This window comes from Numida meleagris, chromosome Z (assembly GCF_002078875.1).
Source record: "Numida meleagris isolate 19003 breed g44 Domestic line chromosome Z, NumMel1.0, whole genome shotgun sequence".
Classification (NCBI taxonomy): domain Eukaryota; kingdom Metazoa; phylum Chordata; class Aves; order Galliformes; family Numididae; genus Numida; species Numida meleagris.
Window position 1 is genome coordinate 23,576,104 of NC_034438.1, and position 15,257 is coordinate 23,591,360.

Below are 15,257 nucleotides of genomic sequence, written 5' to 3' on the forward strand. Positions count from 1 at the left end.
TCTGATTACGTTCTTTTGGCAATTAAGTTCTTCTTAAACGGTCTTATCTAGTATAGGCTGATCTGATGATTGCTCTTGTTGGGCAAAGGATTTTCACTGCCATGCTTTCAGGTTTCTACTAGAATCCCGATGTTCATTTTGGTTCTAAATTAGCTGATCATTACTTTGTTGTTCTTCTGATCCTGAAGGATGTTTTGGTTTGAATTCTAGTATTATATAATCCAATATATACCTAATGAACATATGTAACAAAATAGGAGATGAAAGAGCAAAATTGCAATAACAACAAATAATTAAGCTTGATAATGGAATTACTATGTAACTATTACTGCAGGGTATCAGTTTAGACCTTAATCTTCCCTTTCGACCTTCAAAATTTTTTTTATGTTCATCATTTGCTGTAGTTGCTTGAGCCTGTGAAAAATGCTCACTTTGCATCCAAAACTGGATTTCAAGTTAGTCTAATAATCTTCAACTGTTATTCTCAAAGCTAGGTGTTGCAGACACCAGTTTCATTGATGGCTTGTCCACATTTAAGACCAGCACATGTTTTTACATTGGCCAGTGTAGGAGGTATTCAGGATTTGCATTTGCTTAATGATGTCAAACTTTACTGGCAAAATAAATTTGTTGCTTTTTAATTCTCAGTAGTGATGGGAATTTGCTGTCCATATTTTTAGCTGTAAGTTGCATTGATCTCTGTTGGTAATATAGGAAGGGCATACATACATTGCTCTTGAATATAAACTTGTGCAAAAAGCATTCTCCTCCCAAGTATGAGCCCAGTGGGACACCTCCACTGGTGCACATTTCTGTGAGTGCAGTTTGCAGGCTCTTGCTCATCGCTGATGAAAATGCATGGCTAATGGTAGTGACTGTTGAAAATAGTGTTTTGTAGCTGAGTTTGCTCAATCAAATAATGTTATTGTGCTCTTGGTAGCTGTTGTAGTGTCTGTGGAAACAATAGGAGGCATTACTTTTGGAGTGATCTACATATATAGATAAGCCCACAAATATTTAAAAATATTTAAAAATATTTTTATTAAAATAATTTTTATAAGAATTATTACATATTATAGTTAAATTCAGTATTTCCTAGTTGCAGTTCTTTGCAGTGATTAAGAACTTTCACTGTTATATAATGTCATGTCTTACATTACATTTTGGAGGGAAGAGGGATATTGCTGTCAATATTGTAACTTTTTGCTGTGATAGACTGACACGATCACTTGGTGTAATTGCAGATTGGCAAAAGAAAAAGTTATGTATGAAAAAGAAGCAAAACAACAAGAAGAGAAGATTGAAAAAATGAAAGCTGAAGCATGTGATGACTATGGAATAAAGAAGCAGGTAAACTATACTAAAACTTGTAAAATCCTTCATTGCTTTGATTTAATGAGTCTTATAAAAACAACAACAACAACGACAACAACAAAAACTCCTGTACTTTTTTTCCCAGACTGCTCCAAACTAAAACCTGTCAATTATAGAAGTCACAGTATACATTTATAGAAAATTCCCGCCCTCCAAAACTGTTTAATCATAAGGAAACTGGGTATGGGTTATTTAGCACTTGGTATCAGAAAGGCTATCACTAACAGTGTGTATCAACCTGTCAAGAACTCTTTCTCAGATCTACTGACAATCTGAAAATAAATTTTCTGGATGCACTTAGCTAACTTAAGCCCTTGGTGGTAAGTGCAAATGTTACTGTGGAGTGGGAATGCTTGTTAACACAAAGAAGAAACATTTCAAATCTAGTGTACACTAGTATCACTGTTTAAAAATCACAGACCTAAAAATCACAGACCTCTAAGAGACAGAAATAGGTATGTACCTGCTCCCAGCAGCTGCTACAGTTCGTAATGAAGGCACTAATAAGTAGGGTGCATACTTTAGTTTGATGTGCTCAGGAATATGGTTTAGAGTCATTATTACAATGTGAGCTAATTTTTTTTAGAAGGTTTCTTGCAAAGGCCAGTGATTTCAGACAGTAGGTACCTCCCCCTTCAGAAGATGGAGGATTCCTAAGTTTCCGTGTCAGTGAGGAGAAAGCTTGGGTTTGAAGGATTCACTTACATTCATTACAGCAGTTTGGCATGTCCGCATTCGTATTGACCTTTACATTCCTTCAACCAAATATTTTGGTTTTTATATTTTTATGTAACTTTTGGCTTTAACAGTTTTACATATATTTATCTTTTAACTGTGTCTTTTCCCAAACATTTCCTAGATAGTTTTTCTTAATTCTTAACTGGAGCTACATTAAAATTATTTTCACCTGTAAGCAGGTTTCACCAGACATGAGTCTGGCCTCAAGTTATAAAACCTCCTGTTTTCCCGTGGTCATCTTAGAAGGATATAATATTAATTGTAAAAATTAAGAACAAAAAACAAGAAGGTCAGAGAAAGTCCTTTTAGAACAAGGTGAAATAAAATCAGATTTCACTTAATGTGTGTATGTCTTGTCTTGTTTTCACTATGATATAGAAGAGAATCACAAGCATGGAATTTCTGGAAAATGTATTTATAAATCTGAGCTGTCCCTGCCTTACGACTGACTGAGAATCCAAGGAAGACTGTAGTCTTCCTGAAGATCTGCTGGTGCTAGCAAGAACTAGTGAATGTAATTCTTGTTGTTAGTGTCCCACATCCATCAGATTATTTGACTGTACCACAATATTTCCTCAATGACAAGCAAGAAATCATCAAAGTCAAGACCAGCAAAGTCTGTGAGCTTTTGTTGTGAAATGAAATGTTACATGCTACTTGAAGGTATTTTCACAGAGTGGTGACAAAAGTCTTCAAAGCAAACAGTCTCCATTCATTCAGAATTGCCTAATTGACTTTGAAAGCAGTTCCTCCAATGATATCTGTTCTTTTAGTGCACTACTGCAGACTGAAAATCATTAATATTTTATGTTATGAGGAACCTGGAAGCCTAGAAAGAATGAGTACACTTGTAATGGAGATCATCTAGTCTAAACCCACTTCTCCATCACCTGCGCAATAAAGAAGTGCTTCCTGATGTTTACCTCTTATGTTTCAGTTTGTGCCCATTGCCTCTTGTCCTGGTGCTGGGCACCACGGAAAAGAGCCTGGATCTGCCATCTTTGTACCCTCTCTTCAGGTTTTTACAGATATTGGTAAGATCCCCCCTGAATCTTCTCTGCTGAACAGTCCCAGCACCCTCAGCCTCTCTTTGTAGGAGGCATGTTCCAATTCCTTCATCATTTTTGTGGCCCTTTGCTGGGCTCTCTGATAGTTTCATGTCTCTCTTGTACAGAGGAGCACAGAATTGGATGCAGCACTTCAGATGTGGCCTCACCAGTGCTGAGTAGAGCACAAAGGATCACGTCCCTCGACCCGCTGGCACTAGTTGGTCTAATGCAGCCTATGATACCGCTAACCCTCTTAGTGGCAAATATGCATTGCTAACTCTTTGAGCCCCCAGGCCTTTTTCTGCAGAGTTGCATTCTGTGTGGATGGCCCCCAGTATGCCCTGGTGCTTGGGGTTGTTCCTCCCCACCTGCAGGACTCTGCACTTCTCCTTGTAGAACTTCATTTCTGCCAGCCCACTTCTTGAGCCTGTTAAGGTCCCTCTGAATGGTAACACAGCTATCTAGTGTATCTGTCAGTCTTCTTGTATTGTCTACAACTTACTGAGGGTGCGCTATGTCCCACTGTCCAGATCATTAATGAAGATATTAAACAGGACTGGACCCTGAAATTGACTCCTGAGGTACTCCGCTTGTTACTAGAGGCCTCCAGGTAGACTTTACTCCACTGATTGCTACCCTCTCAAGTTCAGCTGTTCAGACAGTTTTTGATCCACCACTCTGGCTGCACATCCAGCCCATATTTCAATAGCTTCTCTGTCAGGATGTTGTGGGGGACAGTGTCAAAGGCCCCGATGAAGTCCAAGGAGAAAATACAACTCCCAATCCATCAGGCTGGTGATTTTATCATAGAAGCTGAGCGAGTTGGTTAAGCGTGATTTCCCTTTGCTGAATTCATGCTGACTATTCCTAAAGATTTTCTTGCAACTTAAAGGGAGAGGATAGGAATGAATTCAACCATTTGAGACTGCAGGAATAACTTAAACTATTATTTTAGCTGATTTATCAGCTAAAACAGATGTGCATAGACTGATAAACCCATGGTTGGTGGAAGAATGCTTAAAATGCTTGAAACCATTGCTTACCCTTTAATGTATGACTATTCTTATTTAGGTTTCTAGTTAGAACTCCGAATAAAACTAGAGTTAACAGCACAGAAGTGACTAAGGAAAATTTTACTTCGAAATGCCATTCCTAAATCATAGGATTCCAGGATGTATCTGGGCTGTAACAAAGTGTCACTTCTTTTGTAGAACAGTAGCAAGAGCTAAGTTGTGTATCCCAAGGAAGAATCTCTAGCATTATGGGGCAGGGAAGTCCTTTCTTACCCATTAATTACAGTTCATTAAAATAAAGAAACAAAAAAGAAACAAACAAACAACAACAAAAAAAAAAACTGCTCTGCTATTGCCTTTTTTTGTCTAGATGTAGATGAGAAATTTGTCTAAATGTAAATGAAAAATTTAGAAATTGAACTATTTTTGTGAGTCAAATTGGCAGAAAAAAATGTAATGAAAGAACAGTACTTGAGTGGGAAAAAAAGGTTATGAGGGAAAAGGAGGAAGTTTTATATATCTTAATAAGATGCTAAATTGAAAACAGACATTATAAACCAAACTCAAGTATTTTATATGAAAATTTGGGAAAAATGATAACAACTTCCAAAGCATTCTACTGAATTCGTGTCCTGAATTTAGTTTCTGACTGTCAGATTCCTGACTGTCAGAAGTAATACAATTGTACTTCTGTGTATGATTGGTCGGTCAGTTAGTTTGTTTTGTAGTAAAACCTAAGTTTCCACACCGTTGTAATGGTTTTTAATATATGAGGACTTTAGACAGGGTATTGTTTTTCTTTATCTGTAGTAGAAAGTTTACACTGCCATCACTTATCGGTTACTTATGTTAGAAACCAATTGTTTTCTGTATTTCTGTGGCTGCTGATTTGTCTAGCACATAAATAATGTCCTTTTCTACCTAATGTTTTTATATTGAGGCATGAGAAGGTGCAAAATGCCTGAAGTATCTACTTTTGTTTCCTCTCAATGGGACTGTAGATCTTCTTTGGAGACTTTATTATATGTGAGCATTTTTACTGATAATAAATTCTCATTTTTTAATTAATCTGGAACTGTAAGATAACTGTTAACTCTCTTGCAATGTCATTTCCAGATGAATTAAAAAATATTTGCATGACAGAGTACATACAATAGTCTTGCTAATACGGTTTTTCTTCAATATGAATGGAAACAGCAATATTTTTCTTGCTTTTCTAAGAGGAAGGCAGACTATTTCCTGAAACAGTTAAGAAAAAATACCTTTACCACAAAGAAGACTAATAGTATCCTCAGCTGCATTAGGCAAAACGCTGCCAGCAGGTTAAGAGAGGTGATCTCTCCCCTCTACTGTGCACTGGCACAGCTGCACCCAGTGTGGTGTGTCTAGTTCTAGGCCCCCATTACAAGAGAGACATGGGAATGCTGGAGTGAGTCCAACAAAGGGACATCAAGGTGGTAGAGGGCCTGGAGCTCCTCTCCTGTGAGAAGAGGCTGAGAGCTGGGACTCTCATAGAGTCAGCACAGAGAAGAGGAAGTTTGGGAGAATCTCACCAATCTCTATTAATATGTTAGGGAAGGATACAAAGAAGACAGAATCAGGCTCTTTTCAGCAGTGCCCAGTGCCAGGACAAAAGGCAGTGGGCACAAACTGAAACCTAAGAGGTAATATATCAGGTAAATATCAGGGAGCAGTTCTTTATTGTGCAGATGATAGAGCACAGGCACAGATTGCCCAGAGAGATTGTGGAGTGTCCTCTGTGGAGAAACTCAGAAGTCTGGGCGGTCCTGTGATCTTTCTTAGGCCACTCTGCCTGAATTGGGGGTTTAGACTAGATGACCTCCAGAAGTCGCTTCCAACCTAAACCATTATATGTTATTATCTGTTTCCATTTGTGCAACAGTCAAAGGTCATATGATTATAAGGCAGTATTTAAAAACATGAACACACACACATGCATATTCATGTGTTCATGTAATTCATATATATATATTTGTGACTCATACACATTCCTGATTTTCTTAGCCTTTTATGTTTAGAACACCACTCCTGTTGTACCAAGCATTATTGTCATCATACCCTGTGACCTAATAGCTAATTAGACTGTCTTTCTTCTAAGATCAAGGAATGACAGCCCCATAGAGGTTTTCTTGTTTTCAATCTATTCATCTGTATCTCTTATTTTGTTGTGGGTCAGCTGAAAAGAAAAACAAAAGCTGTTTGAACCTCCTTGAAGCTTATAAAACCTGTCCCAGTTATACAATATAGGTCAGTTAGGCTGGGCAAAACTGCTTCCTGTTGCAGAATTCTTGGTATTGATGCTCATAAATAGTTCCGATCTGCCTAGATAAGCTGAAATATTGCCATTAAGCTTTTACTATTGGACCTCTTAAAATCAAAGCTGCTTATGTCTAAAACCTCAGTTTATGTTTAAAGCCTCAGCCGTTTTCTATGGGGTCATGTTTAGCCTCCGTGCTTGTTTTGAATGTGTGAAACATTTTTCTGATTTTTGTTATGGTGCCCTTCCACTCACTCAAATGGTAGGTTGGTCTGTGTGTTTGCATCTGTTTGGCTTTTCTATTTCTAATCCTGCTTTATTAGTCACTACAATGTGGAATTTATGGAAAATAGACTAAATGCTATTGATAGTACATTACACACACCAGTTCTTTGACATCTGATGCAATTTACAAAAAATCTACATTGTGTTTAGCAAATAGCCTACATACATTCCAACAGTTAGAGAGCTCCATCATATCTGAGCAGACTGTTTTCCTTTGTAAGATGCCAAACATCTGCTCCCTTAGCAAAAATGAGTTCAGTCCTGACAGATAACTGCCTAGAACTGTGGTTCTTTGAAGAGATATAACTGGCTTTTTCAGTGCACTTAAAGGAATAGGGACATCATTCTCAACGTAGTCACAATAACTCTTCTGGTCTTATGAGCACTTATTGACAACATATTTAGTTTGCTTCTATCTGTACATTTTTGTGCTTTATTGCTTTACCATAATGTTTTATTTACATGCACTTCAGTTACTACAGTTTTTTGATACTTCTATTTAGCACTGTAATTCACAGAAACCTTGAAGATGTTTATGGCTATCTGTAGTCAGATCAGTTTCATGTAGAAACTTCCTCTGTGACCTTCTTACAATTTAAACTCCTTAGAGTTGGGTCAGAAAGTTATTAGAGTGAGCTGGGGGAGAAGAGAGAGCTGTTCTTCAATTTTCATAACAGTTGGAGAGCAAACAGTGTTTCTTTAATCTAAGCATATCTAATTATTTGGGTTTTTCACTCTGCTTTGTTATATACATTTGCAACAGTAAAACATTTATCTAGGATAATTTGTATTTCTTGAAAAAAAAAGTGGTTTTCTGCAGAAGTTATCAAAGTTTTCATAGGTAGTTTGGTAATTAACTTTAATCTTGGTTCTACAAGGAATGGGGAATCTCGGTTCCATTCTCCAGCCCTTTGCACCTACTGAATGTAATTCCAGTATTTATCTTTTTTCCATTTCATATTATCACATAACTGCTGGCAAATGCAAATAAAACTCAGGCAACCTTTTTGATCTCAGTCATTCTCTTTTAAACTGAGTGACTGGAGTGGATTTGATGTTCTCTTACAGTAACCAGGACTACTGCTTGCAGATCCTGGATTTGTATGTTTTTCCTTCAGATTGCTTATTGAGTGGCATATATAAAATAAATCACTACTTTTCTCATTATCCAGCAGCTTTACAATACACAAGTAGTTAGTAATACCATCCCATGGATATAATCTGTGGACATTCTAACTCCCATAGGCATTCTTTAGAGAATCAAGTTGTAGTACACAAAGCAGAAGTCATCATCTCATGTCGTTTGACACACCTAATTCTGCAGAAGTTACAAGCCTTTATTTGTTTACTGCTCAAAGTGCAATATGCAGAGTGAATAATCTTATTTTTAATACAGTCCAAAACTGTTTTCGTCCCTGGAGGTGTTTAAGGAATGGGTAGATGTACGTACAGACATAGTTTAATGGTCAGTGTTGATGGTAGGTGGGTGGTTGGACTAGATGATCTTAGAGGTCTCTTCCAACCGTTATGATTCTATGAATGCTTAAAAGAAAACTAATATTAAGGAGAATTATCATTTGTTGGTGCTTAATTATAACATCTGTCACCTATCTTGCTTTAACAAATTTTCCCAGGCAACTAGCAATAGGATGAGAGGTAAGTTGTGCCAGGGGATGTTCAGGTTGGACATTAGGAAAAATTTTTTTCTCAGAATGAGTGCTGAGGTATTAAAACAGGCTGCCCAGGGAGGTGGTGGAATCACTATCCCTGGGGGTCTTTAAGAAAAGAGTATATGTTGCACTGAGTGGCATGGTTTAGTGGTGTGGTGGTGAGGGGCTCATGGTGGTTGGTCTGGATGATCTTAGTGGTCTTTCCAACCATTATGATTCTATGAATTTTGCCCTACATTCTCTGAAAGGAGGTTAGAAATAGAGTTTTTAAACCCTTTCTCATAAAAATCATTGAACAAAAAACTTAAACGTATGACACTTAACTACATGAAGATTATGTTTTACAACAAAAGGCCTTCCAGTACACATAAAACATTCTTAGCCACAGCTTTTCTTCCGATATGTGGTGACAGTGTTCCCTTTGGTTCCCTTCAGTACCGCAGAAAGGAGGTTAAAGCGCAAGAATGACAGAACGTAATGAGCTATTTAAAGTGAACACCTTATATCGCAGGTTGTCATGAACACAAAAAGAGGTTTCATTTTTAAATATCTAACTAACTGATTTTCTTTTCTAAGTAGATTTAACTTTTCTGAACAACTCTGCACATCCTTTCTTCTCAGTGGTTAGATTTCAGATCCAGAAACGGTCCATGAAATAGATGTTCCCTTATATAAATCTGAAGTTATTTTCTGTAGGAGGAGGCAGGGTGTTCACATTCAGTGGGGTGCCAGTTTAGTAATTTTGTTCAAAGTGCATGGTGAGAATAATCTTTCTCCTAAAATGAAGCACAAGGATAAGTAATAACTTTTTATGCATGATAAGCATCAAAAATATGAGCCTGCTGGTCTTTGCTTTTCATTTTTCTTTACCTTTGTCTTTCAGTCAGAGCCTCCTGCAGTGTGCACACAATGTGATCAATAACTCAATAACTTTTTTCATGCAGTAATTATCTCTATGTGGTATTATCTGAACACTGTTTTTCTTTATTACCCAAAAGATGCAGGAGATATTTATATAACCAGCTGATCCCATTTTGGATGAAGCTGCTTCAAGACAGCAGGATAAAGTTTGTTTTAAATAGCCTTTTTTAACAAATATTGTATGGAAGGCTTACAAGGTTGTACTTTTTTATAAGGGAAAAAGTATTGTAAATGCTGTTTTCTGCCTAATACTTTCTATTTAATTAAGTGCAAAGTAAATGAAATTGTCCTGTAAATTAACAGAGTTTCAAGTAATTATGCTAAGTGAGTGTCTTTTATTTGGAAAATAGGTACAACTCTTCTGAAGTTCCTGGGTGATGCTGTATGATGATTTGACTACTAATTTTCAGAGTAAAGAGTTATCTTAAAAAATAACATTTCTTTGTGAAGTACATTCTGATTTCACTGGCTTCCAATTGTCACAGGTCGAGATCTTACAAGAGTCACGAATGATGATTCCAGACTGTCAGCGGAGATTAGAAATTGCACATGCAGATCTCACTCAACTACTAGTAAGTATAGCATCAAAAACCACTTACCACTAAATGCTGATGTTCTTTGATGGACATCCATAAACATGCTTGTCTGCAGTGCAATTCCATCAGAACAGAACTGGATTGAAAATTACTTTTTACAGGTGCAAAGTCTGGCATCCTGTAACATACCTCTGTAGTCCAACTCAGATAACTGCCTATGCAGACTTGGTCTTCACTCTATGAAAATTCTGTGTGTTCATATACTAGAGACAGTCTTTAATGGGATGTATACCCCACATGCACTTAAATACTAAACTGCTAGAATGAGCTCTCAAGTTCCTGTGCCAGTTACATGATTGGAAAAGAGTTCACTCACTTAAGGTAGTCTTTCTAGTGTGTCCTGTAGTGAACTGAAGTATTCAGAATGTTTTGTCTACTGCTTTGACTATGCTACACACAAGAAACAAGGCAGCTGAGTTGTTGCTGAGTACTGGTTAAGCTACTAGTTATTGAGGTGGGTGTTTTTAACATGTGAATACCTTTGGGAATAAATAATATCCAAATGGACTAACTGAAAATATACTAGGCTTGGAGATTACTCTGTTTATTTAGAAGTTGAATTTTCACCAAGAATTACTACACAGGTAAATCCTCTGTGAGGCTAAAATACATACTGTAAGTTAAGCTTCAAACATATTTGATAGCTAAAATGCAAATCCCTTCTCAGTGGAAAGCTTAAAGCATCATGTCCTTGGGTAGCATGCCCAAGATGTGGCAAGATTTAGGATCCTTCTGTCATTCAACTTGTAACTTGTCTGTTAGCTTGTCTAGGTTTCAGCAGCATGCAGAAGCAATGCTATTGATCTGTACTGCATGCTACACAAACTTAAAATTAGAAATGTGGAGACTTATTGTTAAGAATTTGGAAGTCTTTTAGAGGTTGTTCTGTTTTCCTGGCTTACCTTCAATGCTTTTGTTAAAATGAGCTGTGTAGTTGTGTTTTTTCAATTATCAAACTCTCTGCAAGTTTTTTATAATGGTGTTTTTTTTTTCTGTGTTCTGTTGTTACTCCTTCCAGTTGCACTTTCCTTGTTTTTAAATACTTATGTCAGATAATAAAATGAAAGTATACATAGGTCAGATCTTCTCATGCATGACAGCCATCACAGTGGACATTAAATAGGACTGAAGAAATTACCTGTGCTATCAATCATGTAAAACTAGTGTTTTCAATAAGAATGTACCCTATGTGTTTCAGTATTTCCTCCGTAAATTCATTCTAATGTCAGCTATTTTTGAAGTACTTAAAAATTTTGTTTTTAATTCCAGGAAAATGAAAAAGAATTGGAAGAAGCTGAAGAGTATAAAGAAGCACGTTCCATTCTAGAGTCAGTGAAGCTGGAAGCCTAGAAGTTTTTCAGTACCCTCTTTATATGCATTAGCACTGGGTCCATTTCACACTTTATTTGACTGTAGCTCTGTTACTATTCTGATTTGCTTAGGTTCCTTTTATGCAAACTGGCCTCTCTCTAACTGCAAGATGCATCAAATAAAGGATGTTCTGAAACATCTCTGTGTTCCACATTCAGGCAAAATATGAACATTGCCAGTTCACATCAACTACAAAAAGGTTAAAAAAAAAGCACCTGTTTAACATAAGCTTAGGCTAAGAAACAGTGTACACATCAAGTGTTAGCTATGTAAGGAATGTGAGGGGCTAATAGATAGTTCAGAAACACCTTGTAATTGAAATAATTTCAAGCCAGTATAGCATCAACTCTGTACTGAAAGAGGAGATGGACCAAATGGCCCCTTTCAAAGTCACCTTTTTCCTGTGATGCAATTTATTTGTAATTTTATCAAGTATTATTCCTTGTTTATCTCTGAGCCCAAGATGGATTTAAGAGCTAATTCCAAACCTCTCTCAATTTGCCTGAGCTTGATTTGTAGAGCCCAATTCACACAACTGCCATTGATCAAAACTAAGTTACTGTTTCAATAAAGAGAATTTTGTCTAGTATGTTGTCGGTTGGATCTGCTGGTAAGAGTTCTAGAGTGAACTCTTTTCACAGCTGTTCACATTGTCCTAAGCAACTTCTTAGAACAAAGTTCAAACCCTGAAAGAAAACAAATGGATAAGGGAACAACTCTTGATCTGCATGGAAGATCATTAAAACACTATGTACACCATGTTCTTTCAGAACGGCTTCTCAAAACAGGAAACAAAACTGTTGAAGAAAGCTTTTTATGTTAGTTTTTCCAGTTTGAAAGTTTTGTAGTGTGTTCCTTAATAGCAACAAAAAACAACAGTGTACCTTTTGTGTGATGCTATATTGAATACTCTTTATAAATGTTTTGTTGATTTGCCTAAGGTTGTGTAAACTGTAGTTTCACTTACATCTACTTATGCACCTTGGGCACAGTGAGAGTAACGTGTACTTCTCCATCACTCTGAAGCAATGCTTTGAGACAGTATCAGCGCTGCAAGATTTCTGAGTGGCTGCAGAATGGCATACTTTCGAGGCAGGTGCTTCCACATCCCAGATCTACATTATACAGTGCTAAGAAGTAAAACCATTTGTGACAACACTGTGGTTTCATAACCGTATATGCTAACCTTCCTCCAAGCGTTGTATGCTGGCACATAACTATGAAATAGACCCTGCCCTGTTCACGAGGCAAGCGAGCTGCTAATGAGGAGAACATCTGTCTTTGTGTACTCATTTCTGTCATCCTCTATGGAGCTTCACCAGAAATGGCAGCTGGAGCAGACAAAGCAGATTGCATGCCTTAGCAGTCAGTGTAACTGTGTTTGCAGGCTGTTGAGTGGAGTGTGGTAAATAAATGCTGAACTGATAAGGAGATAGAGGGGGAGCAGCATTAAGTCCATCACATAAGGCAGAACTTAAAAAATACATGCTATTCTTCAGTAGGAATAATATGCAATCCTGAAAAAAAAAGTACACAAAAATGATGTGTAGCTGCTGAATAGCACAAGAAATGCAGGTCTGCATGACCACTAAAAACATTTTACATGTAGCAGCTGAATGTACTTTGCCCTGGTGAGGCCACATTTAGACTAATGTATCCAGTTCTGGGCTTCCCAGTTCAAGACTGGCATGGTCCTCCTAGAACGAATCCAGCAGAGGACCATGAAGATGATGAAGTGCCTGGAGCATCTTCCATATGAGGAAAGACTGAGTAACCTGGGTCTGTTCAGCCTTGAGAAAAGAAGACTGAGGGGGGATCTGATTAATGTTTATAAATATCTAAAGACAGGTGGGAGGGAAATGGATGAGGCCAGGCACTTCTCAGTGGTGCATGGCGACAGGACAAGAAGTAATGGCCTAAAACTTGAACATAGGAAATTCCATACTAACATGTGGAAAAACTTATGGTAAGGGTGATGGAGCGCTGGAACAGGCTGCCTAGAGAGGTGGTGGAGTCTGCTTCTATGACAATAGTCAAGATCCATCTGGACACCTGCCTGTGCCACCTGTTGTAGGGTACCTGCTTTGGCAGGGGGGTTGGACTCAATGCTTTCTTGAGGTCCCTTCCAAGCCCTGTGATTCTGTGATTCTGTGAATGGAGAACAAACTTTGTAGTATGACTGAACTTGGCATTTAGTATTAAGAGTGTACGGGAATGAGTAGTAAATGTATAAACCATATTCCAGGGAAAAGTTTTTTGGTGCAGTAGATTCTCTAGAGTAGAGTGGTTTCTTGTGGTTATCAAACCTGAATAGTTTGCCTCCATGTTTTTGTCCAAGCAATTTTATAGCTTCCTCTGATTGCATCATTAACTAAGATGATAACTCTCCCCTGTCCCTTTTGTCTTCCCTCCCACTAAGTTTCCAAAACGCTGAGCGTGCTCTGTCATATAGAAAATAGCCAGCCTCACTGATGAAAATCAAGATATGTTCATTAAGTGAATTACTTTCTTCTCATCTCCACCTGCCCCTAGACATAACTAATTTCTGGGAGGACCGCAGCAACCCGCAGAAACTACACCAAAAAATCATGATGAGGCAGCAGTAACATGGGGCTGGCCCTTGAAGGGTGATTGGCAAATCCATGCAGGTAATGCATTACTCATGCTATCAGAACAGTTGATCCAGTGATACGTTACAACAGACTGAATTTTTCCAGCAGTGCTCTGAGTGTCTATTCATACAGAAGATGATTTTTGCTGACAAAACATTTATCAATTAGACTGGATCCAAGTTCAGTAGTGAAGTATAATACAGAAAATTACAGCTTAGAGGTGGTATCATTATTACCCTCTCAGACCTTAAATTCAAAAACTACAAAAATTCAAAAATTCAAAAACTAAAAATCTACACATTTTGGAGATGCATAGTCTGCATTAAGAGACCATTCTCCAAAAAGGAAAAATCTCATGGACAGTATTTTTTTATTTCTGTCCTCTTTGAATTCTGTCCCTAGCTTTACTGATGCCTATCAGAGTTCATCTGAGATTATTATGAGCTGTATTATCTTTACATATTATTAGTACATGTTCACTCAAGTTTTCATGCTGTTATTGTGAATGCATTTTACATCCAGGACAGTGGTGCTATCTTTTTGTTTACCTCTGTCTTCCTGGAAGAATATATTTAAGCAGTTGCTCAATTATTTGTCAGCCAAAAGACATTTCTTTCTGAGAGGCCACAGCAGAGCAAGAGTCCACATTATACCCTGACTGAAGAAACAAAAGATCTGAATTTAGAAGAAAACATAGATAGAAACCAACTATTTGAAAGCTATCAGTATAAGACTTCTGCCCATTTCTCTGATCATATGCTTGCCAGCTACTACCCATTTTTCAGTTTACCCTTGCACAGTTAAGATTCTTGTCTTCTGTGTCAGAGGACGTACTGCATGTAAGGTATGGCAATCCAAGCAAGAGACAGAACTTAACTTCTGGTACCTTCACTTGGAAACTCGTATTTCTCAAGTCCTCAGTTACACTGTGAATTCAAAACTGAAAGTAATTTTTAAGCAGTTTTGTCATCTAATTCAAATTCATTCCTTCACTTGAAAAACCTCCACAGCACTCACAGCATTTCTTGTAAGTAGCTGACTTATAGCCTGATTTGCTTTTGTTGTTCTTAAAAATATTTTAGTACACAGCAGTTTCTTCCTCAGAAATAATTTCCCAGGGATTGTTTGAAGAATCTTGTACCCATAAAAGTAAACTGATGATTCTAAAATGATGCTTCTGACAAACCTCTAATATAACGTGTCTCAAAATGAACTCTCTCAAAATATCCTGCATGAAAAGGAAGCCTTGCAATTTGTTAGCACCATCTTTTGGGTTGTTGCTTTACAGTGTTTATCTTCTGTTACCAAAATCCAAGAGAGCAACTTATTTTGCTTCTCAAAACCACATGT

General features: G+C 37.5%; 1 protein-coding gene across 1 annotated transcript in view; it reads left to right on the top strand.

The window, feature by feature from the left end:
* The window catches only part of TBCA (tubulin folding cofactor A), a 32,698-nt gene extending 20,463 nt beyond the window's left edge, over nucleotides 1–12,235 (top strand). The window contains exons 2-4 of the mRNA XM_021381113.1: nucleotides 1,245–1,350; nucleotides 9,814–9,900; nucleotides 11,194–12,235. Coding sequence (XP_021236788.1) covers nucleotides 1,245–1,350; nucleotides 9,814–9,900; nucleotides 11,194–11,274 — 274 coding nt within the window. The 3' untranslated portion in view covers nucleotides 11,275–12,235. The remainder of the gene's footprint in view (nucleotides 1–1,244; nucleotides 1,351–9,813; nucleotides 9,901–11,193) is intronic.